At 42.5% G+C, this 25,195-nt stretch overlaps 1 protein-coding gene across 2 annotated transcripts in view; it reads right to left on the minus strand.

Moving 5' to 3' along the window:
- The window catches only part of LOC121286752 (cadherin-like protein 26), a 133,763-nt gene that overhangs the window by 31,812 nt on the left and 76,756 nt on the right, over positions 1-25,195 (minus strand). For both annotated transcript variants that reach the window (XM_041203785.1, XM_041203784.1), the window contains 4 exons: positions 23,261-23,529; positions 14,266-14,408; positions 10,179-10,412; positions 9,115-9,336 (listed from right to left, as the gene is read on the minus strand). In XM_041203785.1, coding sequence (XP_041059719.1) covers positions 9,115-9,336; positions 10,179-10,412; positions 14,266-14,408; positions 23,261-23,529 — 868 coding nt within the window. The remainder of the gene's footprint in view (positions 1-9,114; positions 9,337-10,178; positions 10,413-14,265; positions 14,409-23,260; positions 23,530-25,195) is intronic.

Consider the following 25,195-nt stretch of genomic DNA (forward strand, 5'->3'; position numbering starts at 1 on the left):
TATTTCATCCACTTGCCCAGCTTCATTTCCTAAGACTAAATCTAGAAATGCACCCTCTCTCATTGGGCTTGTTACGTGCTGGCTAATAAAGTTGTCTTGATTGCAGTTCAAGAATTTTGCGCCCTCTGTGGCCATCACACTGTTCGTATCTCAACTGAGATTAGGGTAGTTGAAGTCCCCAATGATTACTGCCCTATTGTTTGTGCACTCTGAAAACTGTCTACATATTTACTCTTCTAACTCCCTTCCACTATTTGGGGGTCTATATTGCACTCTTAGCAATGCGGCTGCCTTTGTTTTTATTTCTAAGCTCAACCCATATAGTCTCATTTGATACAAAAACAGAATTACCTGGAAAAACTCAGCAGGTCTGGCACCATCGGCGGAGAAGAAAAGATTGACATTTCGAGTCCTCATGACCCTTGATGCTTCATTTAGTATATCATCCCTCTTCACAGCTGTAATTGATTCTTTAACCAATAATTTTACATCCGCATTTTTTTTTAATCCCCCTCCCTATCCTGTCTGAAAACTCTATATCCATGGATGCTGAGCCAGAATTTTTGCCCCTCCTTAAGCCAAGTTTCCATTATAGCAATGACATCATGCTGCTATGTGTTTGTCTGTGCCCTCAACTCATCGGCTCTATTTACTATGCTCCTTGCATTTACATATATACCTTTTTAACACTGCCAAATTCCTGTGCTGTACACTTTTTAACCTGTACTTCTCCTGTCTTTCAGAGTCACTCACTAATTCTCCATCTCCTGTTCCCTGCTCTGCCTTTGATCTCAGGTTCCCATCCACCTGCCAATCTAGTTTAAACACCACCACCACCCCTCCCCTCCACCGCTACCCCCATCACCAACAGCAAGGATATTCATCTCAGTCCTGTTCAGGTGTAGAGTGCCCAGCTTTTACAGATCCCACTTTCCCCAGAGGCAGTCCCAATGTCACAGAAATCTGATGCTCTCCCTCCTACACCAGTTTTCCAGCCATGTGTTTAGTCACTCAATTATCCTATTTCTATGCTCACTTGTATTTGGGACTCGGAGTAATCTGGAGATTACTGCTTTAGAGGTCCTGTTTTTCAATTTCCTTCCTAGCTCCCTAAAGTCTGCTTTCAGGACCTCACAATCCTTTCTACCTAAGTCATTAGTACCAATGTGGACAACAACCACTGGCTGTTCACCCTCCCCCAGAAGAATGTCCTGTAGCTGCTCTGTGATATTCTAAACTCTGGCATCAGGGAGGCAACATACCATCCTGGAGTCATGTCGATGGCCACGGAAACACCTGTCTGTTCCCCTAACTAATGAATCCCCTATCATTATAGCTCTTTCTTTCTTTTTCCTCCCCTCCAGTACAGCTGAGCTGCTCGTGGTGCCACCAACTTGTCTCTGGTCGCACTCCTCTGAGGAACCAGTGCCCTCACAAGCTTCCAAAATGGAAAACCGATTTGTGAGGGGGACTCCTAAACTACCTGTCTAGTTTTCTTAGACTGCCTGGCAGTCACCCATTCCCTTTCTGCCTCAAGGCTCCTAAGCTGTGGTGTGACCATTTTTCTGAACATACTATCTATATAGCACTCAGCCTCGCAGATGCGCAGCAGTGACTCCAGCTGCCGCTTGAGCTCTGAAACCTGAAACTCAAGGTTCTGCAGCTGGTGACACTTCCTGCATATGTGGTCGCCTAAGACATCAGGAGCGTCCAAGACTTCCCACATATTAGAGGACATGCATTCCACACGACTGAGCTACCCTGCCAAAGCTTCAATTTACTTATTTTACGTTTACTTTATTTTACTTTGGTTTACTTCTATGAACTTTAGATTACATGGCCCTACTTAATAAAGCTTAACAAAAGTAGTGTTCTTCCCCCTTAAATTTCTTATACGTTTACAACAATAACATGCCTGAAAACTAAAACAACATTTATAAAGTCTTTAGCTTCCCTCGTAAACAAGAACAGAACATTCTCTCTTCTTTTTTCAAAACAAACCTAAATCTAGGAGATTTGGGGTAGAATGCCCAAACTCCAATTGATCACTATGGAATTATTCTGCTCCTTAGTGTCCTTGGCAAGCACTTCTAGGCTATGAATACAAATTAAGCCTCTGAGGTGCTCTGCGGGAACAGTCAGAGCGAGGCAACCCTTCTGAGGGAGATTCTGAAACAGGAACAATGGGGTTTTAAGCTGCATAAAAAAATGTGACATTGGAACTGGGTGGATCTGTACTCAACAACTCATTGGATGTGTATCAGCTATAGGCTGACCACACACTTCAGAGGTCAGCAGCGAAACATCAATCACAGGTTGATCCTTCATTTGTGGAGTTGTTTCTGTTGCTTGAATGTAATCTACATATTTGTGCACTACTTTGTTCTCAACTTGAACTCGAAATGACAATGGATCAGTTTCTGAAATAATGGCTCGTGGAGTCCAACTTCCAAAATTACGCCCGTACATAGGGTGGCCTACTTTGAACATACGAGCACCGCTGTGTAGGTCACGTTTCAGTTTCTGGGTGGTTTGTTTCTGTCTCACCTTCCCCTCCAAATTGGGAAACAGCAAATCGAGACACATGCACAAGTGGCGTTTCATCAGCAATTCTGACAGTGTGGCGCCCATAGTAGTCTGTGATGTTCTGCGGTAACTCAGAAGGAATCTGGAAAAACGAGACTCCAAGGTACCTCCAGACAACTTCCTCATACCTGCTTGAAAGGTCTGGACAGCTCTTTTGGCGAGAATGTTTGACGAAGGATGCCATGGAGCAATCCTTAAGTGCCGGATACAGTTCTGGTGAACCTCTGAAGTTCTATGCTGGTGAAAGCTGTTCTATTGACAGAGGCAATAATCTCAGGCAAACCATGTATACTAAAGAAGTGATGCAGCTTCTCAATAGTTGCAGCTGAAGTTGGCGTTTTTACCTCATGGACGTCAAGCCACTTCAAATGTGCATTGATAAGTACCAGGGACATGCTGCCTAGAAATGGTCCTATATAGTCAATATGCAGTCTGAACTGAGGTCAGCCAGGCCATTCCCATGGGTGAAGAGGAGCTGAAGAAGGTAGCTTCTGCTGTTGCTGGCAGAGGTAACAGTGTTTAACCATGCTCTCAATGTCACTATCTATTCCTGGCCACCAGACATAACTACATGCCAACATCTGCATCTTGACGTGCCTGGGTGTGTGCTGTGGAGCTCTGCCAAGTGTGACTCCCTGCTCTTGGAAGGGACCATGACTCTGGAACCCCACAGCAAGATTCTGTGCTGGCAACTCAGTTCAGTGCTTCTGGAATAAGAAGGGGCACAAGTCATCAGACACACGGGTACTTGGCCAGCCTTGTAAAATGAAGTCTTTAACTTTTGACAGTACTGGATCTCTGCTCGTCCAATTCTTGACCTGTTTAGCACATACAGGTGATGAATCCAAAAAAATTAACAACACTAACTCTTGTGGAATGGGTGTGTTGGCAGGGCTGCCCAGTTATGGAAGATGACTAAGCGCATCTGCATTGGCTATCTGTGAGCCAGGGTGGTACAGGAATGTGTACTCATAAGCTGGTAGCATCAGGACCCAACTCTGGATTCCCACTGAAGCTATAAGCAGAATAGCTTTGTCTTCGCTGAACAAACCTGTCAGTGGCTTACCATCAGACACAATTGTGAAATGTCGCCCGTGCAGGTATTGGTGAAATTTCTTGACACCAAACACAACCAACAGCCTTTCTTTCTCCAGCTGAGAGAACCCTTTTCAGCTTGGGAGAGTGTCCTTGAAACGTAGCCAATGGGCCTTTCTGACCTGTCCTCCATTTGGTGTGATAGAGCGGCTCCTATGCCATAGGGAGAAGCATCACACATCCGCACAAGCTCTTTAGATGGGTCATAACATACCACCAAGCATGATGAATGAAGCAGTTTTTTCACTGCTGCAAAGGCTGCTTCTTGTTGTGAACTCTGTGACCAGCGGTGATTCTTCCTCAGCAACAGGTGGAATGGTTGCAGGCACAGTGGACAGATTGGGTAAGGAATGGCTGTACTAATTTATCATCCCTAGAAATGACTTAAGTTTTGTAACATTACAGGGTGATGCTGCATCTTAAATTGCTTGGACCTTGACTTTAACAGGATGCAACCCCATAGCATCTACTCTGTGGCCCAGGTAGGTTACCTCAGATACCTGGAATGTGCATTTTTCTCGCTTCAGAAACCTGCTTCCATAAATCTTTTCAACATTTCCTCAAGGTTAGTTAGATGTTTAGCTTTGGTCAGTCCAGTGATGAGAATGTCTTCTAAGTACACAACCACACATGGAAGTCCCTGCAGGAGACTCTCCATGGCTCCCTGTAAAATAGTATGTGCTGATGACACTCCAGAAGGTAATCGGATGTAATGGTAGAGGCCTTTGTGATTATTGGTTATCACATAATCTCTTGACGTGCTGTCCAATTCCTACTGCTGATAGGCATGACTCATGTCCAGCCTAATGCATGAATTGCCTCCTGCTAACTTGGCACACAAGTCATCGATTTTGGGAATGGGGTATTTGTCTAACTTTGCTGCTCTGTTGACTGTCAGTTTGTAGTCACTGCATAGACATTTGGTCTCATCTCGCTTGGCAACTGGGATGATGGGTGCTGCCAACTCAGAAAACTTGATAGGCTGAATTATTCTCAGGGGCAGAATTTTTCATATGGCAGGCAGGCTCAGCGGGAGTGGGCAGGGGTGGTCACAAAGCTGATTGTCACCCGTCATCAGCTCTGCGCTGCCATTTTATGTGGGCGGGCCAATTAAGGCCCGACAAGCGTAATACGTGAGCAGTAGCGCTCAATGCTAATTGTGCAAGCTGGGGGAGGAGGGAGAGTCGGGGCCAGTGCACATGCGCAAAAGAGCACTTCAATCTCCCTGAGGCCTCGGGAATTGAATCGATGTTCAAAAAATTAAATTAAAGGCTTAAAAATTTATTTAAACATGTCCCCTCATGTGACTGTATCACATACGATGGGACATGTTTTTATATTTAGCGAAAAAAAATGTATTTATTTCATCAAAGCTTTTGGAAACCTCATCCCACTCCTGGACGAGGTTTCTGAAAAAACACAAAGGCCACTTGGCCTTTTCACCTGCCCACTGACCTTAAGGTTGGATGGGCAGCATTACTGATGACATGAATCACTTTCTTAATGGCCTTAATAGGCCATTTACATATCAGTGGGTGTGCAGCAGACTCCGGCGCATGTTCATGAATGAAATAGCACGGGACTGCGCAATGACGCGGGACCCACACCCAACGTCATCGTGTGTCATTTTACGTGTCTTTGTGTCGGGCCTGCCCCCGCATGCTGACTGAAAAATCCTGCCCCAGGTTTTCCAACCTGCACATCGCTGCATCCACTTCTTGTTTTGGTGAGTAAGGCACCAACCTGGCCTTGAAGAAATGTGGTATTTTAGTTTGCATGCCCTTCGGTTTTCCCAATTCATCTTGAAAAACAGTACCAAAATTCTTCAAGAGCTCTGGAATTCCACTAGACTTCAAATGGAATATTTCTAACCGGTCTGGTTTTATTTTTTGCAGCCAATCTCAACCCAACAGGCTGGGCCTCTCTCCCTCTATGACCATCACAAGAAGCTGGGCTGTCTGCTGGTTGTAGCGGATTGGAACAGTAGCACTGCCTTTGACATGAATGAGCTCTCCAGTTTGGTGGATGTGCACCCAATGCCAATGCCATCACTGAGATACTTGAACATGTACTCTCCAACAACAGTAGCTGAAGCACTGGGTGTCCACCTCCATCTGCAGTTGCTTGCCATTCACCTGCACTGTCACTGTAATGGGTTCAGATTTAACAGCAGTCACACGATACAGAGAGTATACATCAGCAGCATTAGCTTCTGCAGCGTCAGTTGACTCAATCAGATTTGTTCTCTGCTTTGCTGTTTATTTATTTTTTGTTCGGCATTGCCTAGCCAGGTGTCCTATCTTGTGGCAACGGTTGCAATCTGCCTCTCTGAATCTGCATACATCTGCTCCATGATTCCAGCCACATCCAAGCAAATGCGTGCCTAGTCAGCTGACGCATTGTAATTAGGCTTCCTGACTTGTCGTTCGGTAGACAGGGAATTGGCTTGAAAATCTGCTCTGCCGCTTTTTGTGCTATGCTCAGCGGCAGGCTTCTGCCTAACATGGTGCGCTGCCCCATTATCCATGTGCTGCAAACCCTAAGAGACTTTTGCAGCAAAAGTCAGTTTTATCCTTTTCGCCAAGTTGGAAATAACTTGAGGGAAGAACAGGTTTAGTGCAGATAAACGTAATTTTTATTGAGGACATGTGATGCTTATGTGCTTGTCACCATCTCTTTACTGGAAGCACCTCTCATAGCGCCTCTCAATGGTTGATTGACAGGAGAGAGGGACAACTAATCTAATTACTTCAGAGATGGCCTAGCAAGCCATTCAGCTCAAGCAGTTATGGGTGGGCAACAAATGCTGGTCTTACCAGCAACACCCACATCCCAGGAAAGAATAAAGGAAAAAAAGAAACTGGATAATCTTCATCACTAAAGTCATTAGACAGTGAACTATCACATTGGTACAGTTAATGGTGCTCTGACGTTTTTTTGGACAGTCTACCAGATGTTCTAAATTGCATTTATATTATTATTGATCCAGGAGTAGTTGATCTTGTAGTCAGTACAGAGGGAAAATGTTCTAGTCTCACAATTATCAGTGTTCACCTTGGCAAATATGATAGTAATCAAAATATAGCTTCATAAGACACTTCAATAGTTCAATAGAGTCAGAGATAGTTCTCATAGGCTGGAAGCTAGCTCAGTTAGGTCCAACTTTCAAAAAAAGAGGCAAATCAAAGCAAGGGAACTATAGGGCTACTAGCTGGACACCCACTATTGGGAAGATGCTAGAAGTTTCCATAAGAAATGCCATTTATGATTACTGGGAAAGAAAAAGCGCCATTAGAAATTCACAACATGGCTTCTAGAAAAAGCAGGTCATACTAAAATAGTTTTTTGAAGGAAGTCGCGCAGATAGTAGATGAGCAGAATTTGGTAGATATTATTTACCTGGACTTGCAGGAGCACACTTCAAACTAGGGGCTGCATTTATCAGACCCTTGCCAGGAGTGTTTTCAGCAGGGAGGCGGTCACATAAAACACAAGAGGTGGCAAGTCCACCACCTTCTTGCCAACCCCTGAGAAGTCCCCCATAACATAGTCGGTGGGCAGATGCCAAATCGGCAGCCCACCCAACATTTTAAAATAATTATTTAATGGTCAATTGAGCTTATTACCAACCCAATTGGCCTGAGTAATACACTCTGCCCATGCCATAAGATGGCTGGCTTTTTTAAGCAATTGCTTAAAAGGTGGGAAGGGGGGGAATACGTCCTTTGCGGGGCTGACCTGAGCATATCGGGGATACCCACTCCATGATGATATCCCCACTTTGTTCCTTCGCCCCTGGCCTCCAAAATCTGCCCTCTTAACCCCTTGACCTCGCCCCCCCCCCCCCCCACCCCCCCCCCCCCCCCCCCCCCCCGCCCCCCCTCCGCCCACTCACCCCACCAACTAGGCTCCCCAATCTTTCCTGTCCTAAACCACAGACTTACCTCCGTCTGAAAGCCATGGCTGCTTTCATGTGTGAGCCTGCTTGCAGTCCCGGCAGCACCTACTACTGAGCTGTAGTGCTGCTGGGACTGCCAGAGCTGCTAAACAATCAGATTGGCCGGCAGCTCTTGAGGGCTGGACTTCCTCTCACAGAGGGGCAGCAGTTCCACTCTCACCTTGCTCATGTTCCCTGCAGCGTGTTATTTCTGCAGGATGGCTTTGTTTAACGTGGGGTCAGTTGGCATCCAACATTTCTTCTGGGAGGATAAGCAATGCATCCCACCTTCTCCCTGCCACCTCCTCTGTAAAATTCAGTCCTAGGTTACTTTCAAGATAGAATCTTGTGGCACATTAATTGGTGAAAATTTGAAATGCTGGATTAGGAATTGGCATCAATAGATTTAAGGTAATTGTCAAAAGAACCAGAGGCAAGATAAGGAGAATTTTTTTTTACACAGTAAGTTGTTACAACCTGGGATGCACGGCCTGAGAGAGTATGGCAGAAACATATTCAGTAATAGCTTTCAAAAGTGAATTGGATAAATACTTCAGGAGCAAATATTTGTATGGCTTTGGGGAAAGGGCAAGGAAGTTGGAGTCTTGGATAGCTCCTTCAAAGAGCTGCCACAGGTAAGATGACCAAATAGCTTCTTTCTGTGCTGCATCATTCTATGATTCTAACTTCAGTCACATTCTGCTACATATCCAGTACAAAACCAAATGAGACAACTTGCTTGGAACTCAGCAATGTGTAATTTATTTAACGAATACGTATCCCAGCATACTTCAGAAATAGTTGGGGTAGGCAGGCGGTTAGGAAAATAATTTGGTAATTTGCTTTTAGGAATAAGGGAAATTGATTCTTTTAAGTATTAATATTTAAAAGTGTATCAATAATAACCAATAAATTCAAGATCACTGATAAAAGATCTAGGGGGGATGAATTTTTTTTTTCACCAAGAGAATTGTTGCGATTCAGAACACCAAATGTGAAAAGATTGTGGAAGCTGACTACATAAATGATTTTAGAAGGGATTTAGACAGGTACTTGAGGTTGAGGAACGTAGAGAGATGTGAACAAAATGTGGAACTAATCATGAATTCTCTTTCTTAGAGCCAGCGCAAAGTATGATGGTCTAAATGGCCTCCTCCTGCACTGGAACATCCCATGTTTCCATGATATTAAGCATTCATTTCAATTTCACCTGAATTTGTTAATACATTCTTTTTCTGATATCACATTACAGAGTATACAAATATGTCTTTTTTGGACTTGAAGCTTTTAATGCTTAGTGTTTATGTAAGTTAAAGTAGCTTTTAATGTTGGATCACTTAAAAATATATTTTTACAACATATATTCTTTAGAACGTAAATCCACTACTTTGAAGGTATTAAATCCCCATATCACTGCAGGTAGTTGGAAACCTCGAAATGATATAAACCTTTTTCAACTGAATGTAAAAATGTATCATGTGACAATGCGTACTTACAGAGCAAAAGTAATAAACCAGCAAAGAGCAATCCAATCCCAGGTCCTGCTAAGGCAGTTGTTCCAGGCTTTAGAACATGGCATGTTTTGCCATCAAGACAATGACAGATGCGCAGATTCAAAGAGCGTTCTTGGGCTCTCCCCTGCCTATCATGGATTTTGAGAGGCACACTGTAGTTTCCAATGGGAATTTTCTTTTTCCTCACAAGCAGAGCAGCGTTGTCTGACAAAATAAAGTATCCAATAGAAATAATGTTAGGACATTGGCGAGGAGATAATAATCTGCACTATAGTTTCAACCGTTATTACTCATGCCTTCAAGTAGCAAGGAAAAAGGTAACTTAATTGCAAACCTTTCAAGAAGTGATAAAAATGATTATACCTATCAACTTATGCATTGCTTTCTGACTGATTACTAGCATTCATTTTTTGGGGACTGACATTAGCTGTTCAAGTTAGCTTTACCTGATTAAATATCATCAACCCTAAAAGATGTGACAAAGCCTTATTGCACAGGACCTGTTCTACTTTTCACTGGATGACAAGTGAAGGTAACATGATGGAAAGAGGGGTCCAAGGGCAGGGAAGGCAGTCCCCGCCGCCCCAACAGAAAACCCAGAAGGGTTTTTCCTCCCACACTCAGCTCTGTATTTTTTTAAGATTGTTTTGCCTACCTCTGTAAGCTTGCAGGGCCCTTGCCTGTCACAGCAGTGGCCATCACCCCTGGTAGCACCCCTAAGGCTGCTGAGCTGTTGGCCCTTTAATGGGGCCAGCAGCTATTGTGTGCTGGCTACCATCCTTAATAGGAAGGCAGCCCTAAAAACAGCCACTTAATTGGTTGTGGCCTGTAAAATTCAGTGGGAAGTCCTGCAGCCCCCCACAGCATGCTAGCAACACACATTTCCTTCCATTGTTGGGTTGTCTACCCAATCAGTAAAATTCAGGCCAATGACTCTATGAGATTCTGCCTGACCTGCTGAGTGTTTCCAGCATTTTCTGTTAATATTCCATCCACCTCATTTAAAGAAAATATGTATTCACATAGAAATTTATAGATATATATACCTGATGCTTTCGTTAATTCCCAATTGTCCTTTATATTTTGTTCATTGTCTAACAGTCCAAATGTGAAGGGACCACTGAAAGGATCCAGGTCATCATCCTGTGCTGTAATGATTATATTTGGGACTTCACCATCATCACACATCGCTTGGGATGATTTGACAAGATAAGGTAGATTGTCATTAACATCAATCAGAGAAAGAGACATTGTGCCAGTCCCTGTTGTCGGAATCTCACCTGCAGTAAACAAGAGATGGATGTCAATACAAAAATGAAATGACTTCACTCACAAATTTTCTTTGGCGGGTTGGGGAGGAGGGAGTGATTGCTCTGTAACCATTTAGCTGAGTTTGAGAGATTTTAATCCACTTGGCAACTTCTAAAATGTAAAGTAAATTAAAGAGAATTACTCAAAAAGCTATAATTTGAACAACAATAATGAAGCAACTTACATTTATATAGCATCTTTAAGGTAATACAATGTTCCAAGGTGTTTCAGAGGAGCATTATAAAACAAAATATGACACCAAGCCACGTAAGATAATATTAGGTTAGCTGATCGAAAGCTTGGTCAAACAGGTAGGTTTTAAGAAATGTCTTAAAGGAGGAAAGTGAGGTAGAGAGCCAGAGAGGTTTAGGGAGTGAATTCCAAAACATAGGGCCAAGGCAACTGAAGGCACAGGCATTAATGTTGGAGTGATTAAAACTGAGGATGCTCAAAGGCCAGAATTAGATGAGCGCAGATATCTGGAGGGTTGTGGAGCTGGTGGAGATTACAATGATAGGGAGGGTTGAGGCCATGGAAGTATTTAAGAACAAGGATGGGAATTTTAAAATCAATGCTTTGCTTGACTGCAATGTAGGTCACTGAGTACAGGAGTAATAAGTGAACAAAACTTGAATGCAAGTAAGGGCATGGGCAGAAGAGTTTTGGATGACCTTCAGTTTATACAGGGTAGAATATAGGAGACCAGCCAGCCCTGGAATAGTCAAGTCCAGTGGTAACAAAGGCAGAAATGAGGATTTCAGCAGTAGACAAGCTGAGGCTGTGGTGAAGGTGGGCAATGTCACAGGGATGGAAATTGGAGGTCTTAATGATGGTGAGAATATGAGGACGGAGCTCATCTCGGTCAAACCAAGGGGGTGAAGAGTCTGGTTTAGTCCCAGACAGTAGCCAGAGAGAGAGATGGAACAAACTACCGCAACACAGTTGGTAACAACTCACTATTTTGCTTAAGACACATTTCAAAATTCAAATGAGGGGGGATAAGGTCAACTGCATATCTGCAGGGCCACGTTCATCTCACTACCACACCTTTCTTATGCATTTACAGGGTAGCAAGTCTGCTGCCAGCTCTTGAAATGACCCAGAAGCAAAGACGTTCAGTGCCATAGTCAATTTCACAGCTTCCTGCAGGGTGTGCCCACTCAACCGGCAAGACAAGGGCACAGAAATCAGCAATCAATTAAATTGATCGGCATAGACTCTGGAGGCACAGATGCTCTGACATGTCTAGGAAGCTGATTCTTTGGCGGTAGACCCTATGGTGAGCACATCTTCATAACCTTCCCGCTTCTCTGGCATCATCTCTGCATCCCTTAGTACCAAAAGGTTGCATTTAGTGCTGGAGCGGCTGTTCCTCATTGCTGCACTCCATGTCCAGGGACGGCCTTATTTGCTACCAACTGCACTGTAATGGCTGCCTCCACTAACCCCTACAGGTGCACACCTCCCATCAGTCCCCACCCCCGGCCAAATCACCCTAGTGTATGCACAGTAAACTCTCATTGAGCTCTGTATATGCAATGGCCACTTTCTGTCAATGCATGGAGTTTCTCTGCTCCTTTTACTCATCACAAGCCACTATCATTGGCTCCCCACTGGGCTGCTGCCTCCTCTCCATGGATGTACTTTGACTCTGAGTGTTTCCTGTGCCTCCCCTCCAATATCTCATTCTTCCCTTCAACAAGCTCTCCATTGCCTTATATGCATCTTCAACTGATGACCCATCACTTTTGAATAGGTTGCTGCAAGCTACTACATAATGCCTCCACAAAGGGGAGGTGGGACTGGTCTGCGATTTGCCTCCACTATGTTATGAGAGTTTAGCTCATTTCTCCCTGTTTTCCATGGCTACAGCTCAGAAATTCTGCAAATCTCTAGGAATTGAGCTATGACTCACTAAAGAGACAACTCCATGCCGAGGGATGGCCCTATTTGCCACCAACTGCACTGTAATGCTGCCTGGACAACCCTGTATGCTCCACTAACCCCTACAGGTGCACACCTCCCATCAGCCCCCACACCCCTCCCACCCCCTGCCACAGACAACATGGATAATATCTGCTACACCAACTTTAATTTAATTGCAATATTGAAATAGAGATAGAAATCAAAATGGTTTATTTCAACTCAAGAGGCCTGGTAATTTCCTTTGGATCCATAACCCCAACACAAATTTTCATGTTGAGAAAAACCACAAAAATCTTCTCAAATGATTAATGTCACTCTCTATGTACATCTTTCCATGAGCTCAACTGTTGTCCACAATAACATCAGCATTAAAGTCCCGAGAATAATCTTCTTTCTTGTTAAACTGCACAATATTTTACCAGAAGTTTTGTAAGATTTTTCGTTATGCCTCTTGAATATTTAATGTTTTGCTCTGTACCATGATTGCTCATTTTCACACCACATAACCCTTATAATCCTTATTTATCACTGATATATTTTTCTAAACAGAGATAAAGTATTCTTCTAACTGTTATCAAATCTGAATTTTCAAAGGCATTTGACTGTTCACAACTTTTATATCAGCACTTCCAAATGTAATAGAAAATACCCAGAGTTTGAGGTGAAAATAATGGTAAGGCTATCAATATTCAGAGTTACTAAGCAGTAAATTGGATAGCAAACTCTGGTGACTGCATATGTACAATTAAATGTGGAGCACAGGAAATTGCAGCCCAAATTGCCTTATTCCTCCATAAGCTTCACTATACAAATATCTTGTTCAAAGAATGGGCATTGAAACATAAGGAATAGTGAGAATTTGCTCTACGTACGTGATATACACCCACTAAATACACCAGAAAAAATTTGGGCTTTCCCATTCAAGCGTAAGTGAATTTTTAACCCATTGATCACTCTTAATTATAACAAACAATCCCACGGACACTGAAAATTAATTTTTACAAATATGGAGTCACATTCCCTCAGATTTGAATTATTGTCAGAGATTTTTTAAAAATTCTTCTGACTTCTCCTTTGTTTCTCTTTTATCTCTCTTGATTTCATCTTTTTTTCCCTCTCTATTTTGTTTTCTCTACACAATCTTAAATTAAATTAATGGTGAGGCATGTTTGGATGCGGGTTCTGACAGTGGTGGGGGTGGATGGTGGCGAGAGAGAAGGGGGTTTGATGGCAAAGAAAAAAGGTAGATTTGTGGGCTGGGAGGAAGCCCTCCTGCTCTTCCCAGCTCACAAGTAGTGTTGTAGGGCATTTACCTTTTCTCTAAAGCTGCTCTTGCCTCCTTTGAGCTGTCAGGTTTCCCAAGGCCAGTGTTAAAATTGTTGTTATAGCATTAAATAGCCAGCCCACTTCCTGGGTACAGGTGAGCTGCTTGACCCCAAACCCTGTCCAACCTCCATAAAACCTGGAAGCAGAAGGGTTGGAAGTGGGTTTAAAGTTTCTAAAATTTTTACATCTGATCTCACCCCAACCCATTCATTTTTGGTGGTTAAGATCCCCCGCCCCACTCTGACACCGAATGCTTCAGTAAGAATTTTTCAATCTAATTGCTTAGGGGGCACATGCTTGCTTGCCCAATTTACATAGGTTCCAGATCACCTTGTAGAGAGTGCTTTTGACTTTCTAATTGCTGCAAGTTCCAATGCAAAAGTCCAAAGGAACTCTGTGGGCAAGTTAGGTGCATTAAACAGTGAGTACCATTAGTTTACCACTGACTGGAAAATCTGAGCAGTTGAGAAAGATGAAATATTATTACATGCTTGTTTTGGAAATGCATTTGGAGAAAATGCCCATTTAAGTAAGTAAGCTGTAAATTAATATTTGCAGGAGAAAACTTACCATCCTCAACTGCATAAACTGTAAATGTATAAACACTGTTATTCACATAAGGTGATTCTCGATCCAGTTTTTTCACTGTTGAGATAACACCAGTGTCAGAATCTACAGCAATCCATTCAGCTGGTTCAGGTCCTTTTACATATCTTTCAAACAAAAAGACACAAGGGGTTATTCGAGAATTTGGACCATTAATCACTGATAAATCACCAGGTATTTTTACATGTTACAGCTAAAGAAGTTGAGTCCATTTTACCTCCTGCACTGGCTTTGTTTGTCAGAGGGGTCAGAGACGAATTTTCCAGATGTTGTTCTTCTCTTTATTGCCCTTGGTTTTACTTGGGTTTTCTCGCCTCTACCTGGAGATTGCATGACCCCAGGTTTCAGGTATTTGGTAAGTTGGTGTCACTTTATGTCATTGTTGATAATTCCTTCCATGGCTTTGCTGATGAATGGTGGTGTCCTTTTTAATTACATTGCTATGTTTTCTGAATCAAGGTAGCTCATAAGATAGGATAGAGATGTTGTAACTTATTTTATTCGTTCATGGGATAAGGGTGTCACTGACTATGAGAGCAATTATTGCCCATCCCTAATTGCCCTTGAGATGGAGGTGGTGAACTGCCTTCTTGAACTGCTGCAGTCCATGTGGTACGGGAACACCCACAGTGCTGTTAGGAAGGGAATTCTAGGATTTTGACCCAGCAACAGTGAAGGGACAGTGATATAGTTCCAAGTCAGGATGGTGAATGGCTTGGAGGGAAACTTGGAGGTTTGTGGTGTTCCTATGTATCTGCTGCTCTTGTCCTTCTAGGGAGTATAGGTTGCGGGTTTGGAAGGTGCTGTCGAAGGAAGAGGTCATGGGTTTGGAAGATGTTGTTGAAGGAGAGGTCGGCAAAGGTGCTGTCGAAGGAACAAGACTCCAATTGACTGGATTAGACTTATCCTGTCTTTTTGGTGGATAGGACATAGTAGGTAATCTTCCACAGTCAGGCAGATGCCAGTACAATGAAAATGCTGCTGTAGTTTTGCTGAAAGAAGAGACATGCTGTCAAAGCTCATGCTGCTCATCTTGCCCTCATCAGAACAGGCACAAAACTGTTAATAAGGCCGTTATTTTTGGACCTGAAAAGTACCCAATCTACCTCAAATTACCCTGAAAGGGTAAAGTATATCTCAAAAATTTGAGCAACAGATGAAGCTAGCCATTTCATGCTAGTACTATGCAATAGCAACACAAGTGCTGTGTTCCACTAACAGGACACTGTATCAAGCCGAAGAGATGTTCTAGCTACCACATAAATAAACAATGTGGTATATGAATACGTGGACCATAAATCCCAATGACTAGTTGATTATATCAAACAGTACGTCTCTTCAGTTGTTCAGAATAGATAGAGTACTGATCAACCCATGCTTGCAATCTTCAGAATGTGGTCCTGGATTTTCACTGAGTTGGGTTGACTCGGGAGCCCTTTAAAAATTGTGGGTGAGTCCTGATTCTGGGATTCCTAACCCCGTTCCCAGGCTGTGCCACTTTCAGGAGTGCCTTTAAGGGTTGCAGGCTGCTTCCTGTCAGAAGTCCACACTCAGCAGTCTCAACCTGGCCGACACCATCGCAGAGACAGGTATCAGCTATTCCTCCGCAATTGTCATGGAGTCGGACCAGGTTTTTAAAGAATCTTTGTTCATGGCCCCTTACCTAAGTCATGAACCCTAGTGTGAAAGAGGGGACTTTTTAAAAGGTAAGTTCAAAAGGTCCCCCTCATGCCCCTATGCCAGGCTCTGGCAGCTCCATGCCCACTGACCCACTGCAATCTTTCTAGAACCAATGAAAACCACAGTTTAGAGTGGTATGTGTAAAAAAAAAGCTATGAATATGTAATCTATTTATAACTTTCTCCTATGAATTAAAAGTCTGGCAAGCTAATAAAAGTGTCAATCATCCAGGTCTTTTGAAGTTTCAACAACCACAAACTGCAAACACTTGAAAAAACTTGAGTTATGTCAACAAACATTGTGAAAATGAGGCAGAGATCAGAGAATCTGAGCTGTCAGTCAAACAATGTTTCTTCTGGGGAGCAGGTGTCCTGGTATTCTAATAGACGTCTGGGCTATCAGCCAAGCCTCATAATGAGGCATGGGGGTAGGTGGAAGGGCAGAGCCTGGCATAAGGCATATTAGGGGACATGGGGGTGGGTGGGGGGAATGACGTGGCATGGATGGGGCATGGGGAGTGTTTCGAGGGTTAACAGGGTGTGTGGAGTGAGGACTGGAAAAGTCCCATGGTACCAAGGCAGCCATTTTAAACAGCCTGCCTCAGCACCTGGCAGCTCCGAGGCTGTTTTTGCACTTCTTCCCAGGTCAGCTGGCCCGACTCCAGCAATGACGATCCTGTTTCGGGCACTTCCTCCCAGGGCGGGCAGGCTGAGCCATGAATTTTCCTGACTCCCCTCGAGGATGAAAATCCAGGCCATAATGTCAAACATTAGATGAGATTCTGCAATTGGGCAGCATTTGCTGAAGAATCCAAGTGTACTGAGAATTACAACCAATTTAAGATTATCAGTCAAGCTTGCAATGTAGCTCACGTAGGCTTGCTAGAAGCTACACATATTCATAAGCAGGGAGCTGTCCTCTGCAGCAAAAGGCATATGTCCAAACATTGCATCTTTATTGAATAAACAAAAGTATAGGGGACAGTAGCTCCCTGGTGCATTCGCCATGGCAATGTATCACCCAATCAGAGTTGACTTGCCAACCAATCAGCACCCTTTGCTCATGCGCTAAAAATTGTTGTTCTCTTTGAAATTTGACATTCTTGCATTCTGGCCTGATGGAGTTCAAGATCAGAAGCATCAACAGCATGTCTCTTTCTTTCAGCAATGCTCAAGTTCTATACTACCAAGCAACTACTTCTGTAATTTATCTAGGTGGGCAACAGTTCAGGTGTGCAGATCTTCAACACTACAGCAACGATGTTGTCAGGGTCCATAGTCTTCTGGTACACTCAGCCACTTCCTGATGTCATGAAAAGTGAACTGATTGGCTAGACAATCAGGTGTTCAAAATCAAGGAGGATCTAGACAGAGTAGATAGAAACTGTTCCCATAGGCTGAACGGTTGCAAACCAGGTTTAAGGTGATAGGGAATAAACCCAAAGGTAGCATAAGGAAAAACTTTTTTATCCAGTGACGGTTATGATTAGAAAGCACTCCTCGAGGGGAATGTGTGTAACCTGTAGGTATCCTTATTTTTAACATCACTAGGTTGGTGCCTCATTCTTAGGTGTGCCTGGTGCTGTTCCTGACAAAAACTTCTACTGTCTGCATTGAACCAGTATTGGTCTCCTTGTTGATCGTCAGAAATATGTAGAGACGCCATGTTAAAAATTGTGGTGATATACAATTCTGCTGCTGATAATGGTCTACTCCAGCTCATATATGTTCTGTTTAGAGCTGCTAGATCTAACCATGGTCTGTCCCTGCAACATCTCACTATGAAAATGAAATGTACACCAATCTGTCATAAGCTTATTTTTCCTGATATTAGCATTACCTGTTCTGCATTCAGTTTCACAATTTGCCATGATGTGATCTGAACTTGCAAATTCTGGGTTGCTAGCCCAGCACCATAACCACAGCACTACTTTAAAATGCAAAGTTGCAGATTTTAATCAGGCTAATTCCACATTTCCAATAGACGTCTGTGTCTGTGGGGAGCTTTGAATCAGCCCTTACACTGTGAAAAATGTTAGTACTAGTTAAGAACATGGCAAATACTTACTTGTGAAAATGAAATAGGAAATAAGTTACAGAGAGACAAAAATGGAGAACAGGCATCAACACAAAGGAAGAGGGGGGTGATTTTATGAATTCTGCAAGAGCAGGAAACATGGCATGCGGACTGACTTGCTTAGGCGGGATGCAAAATTTCAACTTCCCAACAGATTGAGATGCAGAAATAAAGCCAGTGGTGTTTTTGCAGTGTGTCTAGCCTTATGCCATCCGATGGTGGGTTCATACTTTAAAACATTTGCCATTAGTACTCATTAGCATATATATAATTTTAATAACATCCTACCATGCATCAATGGTGCATGAGAATCTCATGGCACGCAGTTCACATTTGTTTAAAGGTGGTGTGCATCAGTCAGCGTTGTGCAGTTGTGTGTAAGGTCAGCAGTTTTCCTTGTTTCACTCTATAGCACAAGGGAGGGGAACAGGAGAATGACAGCTTTCATGGAGGCTTGGGACCAGAAAGGGTGAGTCAATGATGAAAGGAGGGGGTGTGGAATGGGGTCGGGGATGTACAAGCATAAAAAAACGGCAACAAATATGGTCAAAGGGGGAAAATTGTAAAAAAGGCAAAATTAAGGCTTTTTATTTAAATACATGTAGTATTCAGGAAAAAAAATAAATGAATTAATGGCACAAATAGAGGTTAATGAGTATGATTTTATAGCCATTACAGAGACAGGGAGATATGGTTACAAGGAGGTAAAAACTGGGAACTAAGTATATAGGGGTGTGTGACTTTTCAAAAAGACAGGCAGGAAGGAAAGGGTGGTGGGGTAGCTTTGTTAGTACGAGATGGAATAAGTATGATAGCAAGGAACAATCTTGAATCAGGATATGTAGAATCCATATGGGTGGAGGTAAGAAATAACAAGGGGAAGAAGACCTGGTGGGCGTAGTCTATAGGCCCCCTAACTGCAGCTATGCTGAGAATAAATCAGGAGATAATGAGGGCATGTAAAGAAGGCAGTACATTAATCATGGGTGACATTAATCCTCACGTACATTTGGAAAATCAAATTAGTAGAGGTAGCCATGAGCAAGAATTCATAGAGCATATTTGGGACAGTTTCCTAGAACAATATGTTTTGGATCCAACCAGGGATCAGGCTATTTTGGATCTGGTAATGTGTAATAAGGCAGGTTTATAAATGATCTCAGAGTGAAAGATCCCCCAGGAAACAGTGACCATAATATGGTATAATTTAGCATTCAGTTTGAGAGTGAGAAACTTAAGTCGAAAAGAACTGTACAAAACTTAACTAAGGGTAATTACAAAGGAATGAGGGCAGAGTTGGCTGGAGTGGACAGGGAAAGGAGTTTTGCAGAAAAGATGGTTGATGAACAATGGCAGACATTAAAGAAAATAGTTCATGATTCACAATAAAGTTGTATTCCAATGAGGAAGAAGGATTCTAGGAAATGGGTAAACCAACCATGGTTAATCAAGGAAGTTAAGGAGTGTATCAAATTGAAAGAAAAAACATACAATGTGGCAAGATTAGTGGGCAGCCAGAGGATTGGGAAAGTTTTAAAAACCAACAAAAGATGACAAAAAAAAGAGGGAGAAAATAAACTTTGAAGATAGACTAGCAATTCATATAAAACTGAACAGTGAGAGCATCTTTAAATATATAAAAAGGAAGAGAGTAGCCAAATTGAACATAGGTCCCTTAAAGAACGAGGCTGGGAAATAATAATAGGGAACTAGGAAATGGCAGAGGAGTTGAGTAAATATTTTGTATCAGTATTCACGGTACAAGACACTAGTAGCATTCCAAAAATACTAAATAATCAAGGGGCAAAAGGGGGAGAAGAAATAAATACAATAACTGTCATAGAGGAAAAGTACTAGAGAAACTAATGGGACTAGAGGCTGATAAGTCCCCTGGACCTGATAGGTTGCATCCTAGGCTATTAAAGGAAGTAACTACAGAGGTAGTGGATGCACTAGTAGCAATCTTCCAAGGATTCTTAGATTCTGGAAAAGTCCCAGAGGACTGGGAATCTACCAATGTAACCCCCTTATTCAAAAAGGGAGGTGGGGGGAGACAAAACATAGATAACTATAGGCCAGTTAGCTTAAAATCCATCATTGGGAAAATGTTAAAGCCTACTATAAAGGATGTAATAGCAGAGCATTTTGAAATGCATAATATAATCAAGCAGAGACAGCATGGCTTCATGAAGGGAAAATCATGCCTGAGAAATTTATTAGAATTCTTTGAGGAGGTAACAAGTAAGATAGATAAAGGGAAACCAGTAGATGTAATATATTTGGATTTCTAAAAGGCATTTGATAAGGTACCTCACATAAGGTTATTTAATAAGATAAGAATCCATGGTGTTGGGGGTAGTATATTAGTATGGATAGCAGATTGACTAACTAAAAGAAGTCAGAGAGTTGGGATAAGGGGGTCATTTTCAGGATGGCAACCTGTAACTAGTGGAATGCTACAGGGACCAGTGCTGGGGTCAAAATTACTTACAATATATATTAATGACTTGAATGAGGGAAGTGAATGTAATATCACCAAGTTTGCAAATGACACAAAAATAGGTGGGAAGGCAAGTGGTGAGGATGACACAAAGAGTCTTCAGAGGGATATAGACAGGTTAAGTGAGTGGGCAAAAACTTGGCAGATGGAATATAATGTGGGAAAATTTAAGGTTATGCACTTTGGCAGGAAGAATAGAGAAGCTGAATAACATTTAAATAGAGAAAGACTGCAGAAAGCTGCAGCACAGAGGAATTTGGGGGTCCTTATGCATGGATCACAAAATATAAGTTCAGCAGGTAATAGGGAGGGCAAATGGAATGTTGGCCTTCAATTCAAAAGGAATGGAGTATAAAAATAGGGAAGTCTTGTGAAAACTATGCAAGGCACTCATTAGATCATACCTAGAGTACTGTGAAGAGTTTGGTCCCTTATCTGAGGAAAAGTATACTGACATTGGAGGCAGTCCAGAGAAGGTTCACTAGGTTGATCACAGGTATGGAGGGATTTTCTTATGAGGAGAGGTTGAGTAGGTTGGGCCTGTACTCATTGGCATTTAGAAGAATGAGAGGCAACCTTATTGAAATATATAAGATTCTTAGGGGGTTTGACAGGTTGAGAGGTTGTTTCCCCTTATGGAAGAGTCTAGGACCGGAAGGCATAATCTCAGAGTAAGGGGTCACCCATTTAAGACAGAAATGAGAAGGAATTTCTTCTCTCAGAGGGTAGTGAATCTGTGGAAGTCTTTACTGCAGAGGGCTGTAGAAGCTGGGTTGTTAACTATATTCAAGGCTGAAATAGACAGATTTTTAATCAGTTGGGGAATCAAGGGTTATGGGGAAAAGGCAGGGAAGGGGAGTTGAGAATTATCAGGTCAGCCATGATCTCATGGAATGGCAGAGCAGACCATATGGCCTACTTCTGCTCCTATACATTATGGTCTTTCGGTCTTACTGGGGCATGCAGGGGCAAAAGAGGGATCCAGGAGAGAACAGAGTTTGGGGTAGGGGGCTTGGAGGAGTCAAAGAGGGTTTCAAGAGAGGACTGAAGTGGGGAAGATGCATGGAGGAGTGAATTGAGAAGGGCCTGTGGGAGAGGTGGTGGAAAAAGTCAACCAAGGTAAGAAAATAAGGGACCTAAAGGGTGGTGTCAGTACTGTTGAAATGTGTGTCCATCTCAGGGTTTTGACTGGCAGAGTCCTTACAGGGCTTTGAGTTCACCTACAACATTTCAATTATCTCCACGGAGAGTGATCTCAGACAATGTCCTTTACAATGCATAGAAGGAAGGGCCAGCTGAGCCTGCAAGTTCAGCCATGTCCCACACATTGGCGAGTACAACACTGGACACTAACATGAACATTCAACAAAGAGTGAACAAAAAGACCCCACAACATTGTTTCTTCCATAATAAAGGAAATGCCTCTAACTCCCCTGTAACCACCAATACATGCCAACCATGAGCTCTCTGACTAAGCTAGTCCCAAGGAATAACAATGATACACGCATGAATAAAGTAAAACTGATCTAATGTGGAATATTTACAAGTGAAGTATCATTTTGATAAACACCCATGCCACCTTTGTGCTCTCAAGCCTCGTGTTACTGGCAATGGAGTTGAGAAGGAAAGTTTTGGCCATGATGCAGTCTCCCTGTTTGATCAGGAGGCTCTTTTATAGCCCATCCATAGCTGTAGCATTGTCAGCTGATGGCGAGTTTCATCACAGAAAAGCTTCTCCTGCTGTTGAATCACACATGTTTTCCATGCACGTCACCAGCACTTACAATTGAAATTGAAAACGTAGGAAACAGCATAAAGAAAGAGAGCAGAAGTAGCTCCAGTTATGCTGTCAGGAATGGCACAGTGTTGACAAAACCACCCACCCCCAATGTTATAGTTATGCTCACCTTGTCCAACTGCACAAGTGTTTCACTGGCAACTGCCCAACCATGTGGAAGATTGCCCAAGATGTCCCATCCACCAAAAAGACAGAATAAATCAATCCAGTCAAATTATTATTTAGTTAGATCATCTCTATCCTGTTTTATAAGTTACCCTGATTCAGAAAACATGGCACTGTAATTAAAAAAGACACCGCCATTTATCAGCAAAATCAGAAATATCAACAATGGCATAAAGTGACACCAACTCACCAAGAACCTGTAAACCTGGAGCCATCCAATCTCCTAGGAGAGGTAAAAAAAAAACAAAATAAAATCAAGGGCAAATAAGAGATTAAAAAAAACCTCTGGAAAATCCCTCTCTGACCCCCCTCAGGCAAAGGCAGGAGATCAAATGGACTGAACTTCTCCAGCTGTATCATGGCATAAAGAAACATTTTTGATGAAGGATACACACTGTAAACATCATAACCTGTGTTCTCTTTATAATTGCAAACCTCTTCCTTTGTTAAACTCAAGAAAACTTGTCCAGTTGGTTCTTTTATTATCACAGCAAGTAAACAGTTACGTATTCACTGAATTGACAAGTACAACCTTATCAAACAAAAAAACCAGTTGCAATCAAGTGGGAAGAGGGCAAAGAGGGGAGCCATTCAACCCCTCCACACCTGGTCATAACATAATAATCTTAGACTGTTTTAGGTGTAAATACTATATAATAAAGTTTTGACAAAAAAAAACAATTGGGATATAAATGTGAAAAACCATGATATATGCTCTCTTATCCTCAAATTTTTTTTACCTGATGGAATGCTTAAAGAATTCATCAGTATCAGTTGCATTAAATCTTCCCAGTATCTTTCCAGGCTCCTGACCTTCAACCTCCTGAACAGTTAATACCGGAGGTAAGAACACAGGAGGGTCATTCTTGTCCTTCACAGTTACAACTGCAGTAAGTTCGGACAATCCTTTAGAAGCATTGCCATTTATTTCTGGGCATGTAAAAAATGGTTCCTCATTTTCAGCTGTTATCCTAACTTTCCTCACAGGACCACGCTCGTAATCCAAAGACTGCAATATCAAAAGCATATGATCAGTTTGAATGCTAGTTCAAATAGCTCAGAAAATTTTTCATTGTGCTCATAAAGCTGTTAAATTGTGCTATTTGTTTGCTATTCTTAGGGCAGCATTTTCCCCCCATTGGGGGTGATGTGCGGGAGCAGGCACGGATTCCCGATCGATGCCCCTGGTCGGGGGCACACCACCATTTTAAGTGGGCGGGCCAATTAAGACCCATCCCGCGTGACGTCCACTTGGAAGCACTGTGTGCTCCTTGTGCAGGCAAGAGGGGATTCCCTGAGCCGGGTGTGCGCTCTTTTGCACATGCACGCGAAGGAGCGCACAGATCTCCCTGAGGATAAGTGCTTCTTCAGGGAGATTGGTGGAAGTTTTAAAAATTTTTGGAATGGTAGAAAAAATATTCCTGACATGTCCCCTCATGTGACACTGTCACGCGAGTTGGGACATGTCAATTTCTTATATTTAAACATTTCATACACATTTTAAATCCCTCATGAAATCTCATCCCGCCGCGGATGAGGTTTCATGTTTTTTCTAAAGGCCGCCTGGGCTCTTTGTCTGCCCGCCAACCTTAAGGTTGGACGGGTAGGTCCATTAATTGGTTTAATTACTTTTTTAATGGCCTTAAGTGGCTGTTGACAGTTCGGCTGCGTGTCTGCCGAACCAAAAATCTAAATGATGCGGGTGATTTTGGGACGCCCGCCCGACATCACCCCGTGTCATTTTACATGTCGGTGAGTGGGCCTCGTCCCCCCACTCGCTGACTGGTAGATGCAGCCCTTAGTGTATTGAATGGAAAGTCAGAATGTTCCTGAGTTGCCAAATCTTTGTTGATCAACTTGCCATTTTTCCAGGGTTGGCGGTGCAATGAATTCAGAAAGTCTGCATTCTTCATCTTGGTGAGCCCAAATTAGATAAAGGATTCAAGATTGCAGGAAATAAAACAAATTTTTAATGGGAAGAAAGGATAAAATTTAGATGATTAGCGTGGAAGCGATTTAGATAATGGTTACGAAAATATATTTAATGAAAGTAATTGTACCTTCTTTGAATCCATGCTATATTGTGATTACAGAATGATTCTACTTACACATTTCTAGCCATACTTTAGTGACACCATTAGAAAATTATTTGTACAGCCATTTTGAATACATCTGAAACAATAATAACCAGCATGGCTTGTAAATCCAAAGTTAATAAAGATTTGAAAGTTGCCTTACAGTGATGCACTTAGATTGTATTGTTCAAATGTCCAATTAAGTGAAAAAATTATGCTGGGTCTCTGGACTAGTAATCCAGAGAACCAAGGTGATGCTCTGGGAATCTGGGTTCGAAGCCCGCCACGGCAGATGGTGAAATTTGAATTCAATAAAAATCTGGAATTAGAAGCCTAATGATGACCATGAAACCATTGTCGATTGTTGTAAAAACCCATCTGGTTCACTAATGTCCTTTAGGGAAGGAAATCTGTCGTCCTTACTTGGTCTGGCTTACATGTGACTCCAAACCCACAGCAACGTGGTTGACTCTTAAATGAACTCTGAAATGGCCTAGCAAGCCACTCAGTTGTAAATGTCCAATTAAGTGAAAAAATTAGCAAGCCACAAAGTCACAAAAAAGAAATGAAACCGGACAGACCAACCAGCATTGATCTAGG

Source organism: Carcharodon carcharias, chromosome 14, assembly GCF_017639515.1.
Source record: "Carcharodon carcharias isolate sCarCar2 chromosome 14, sCarCar2.pri, whole genome shotgun sequence".
NCBI lineage: Eukaryota > Metazoa > Chordata > Chondrichthyes > Lamniformes > Lamnidae > Carcharodon > Carcharodon carcharias.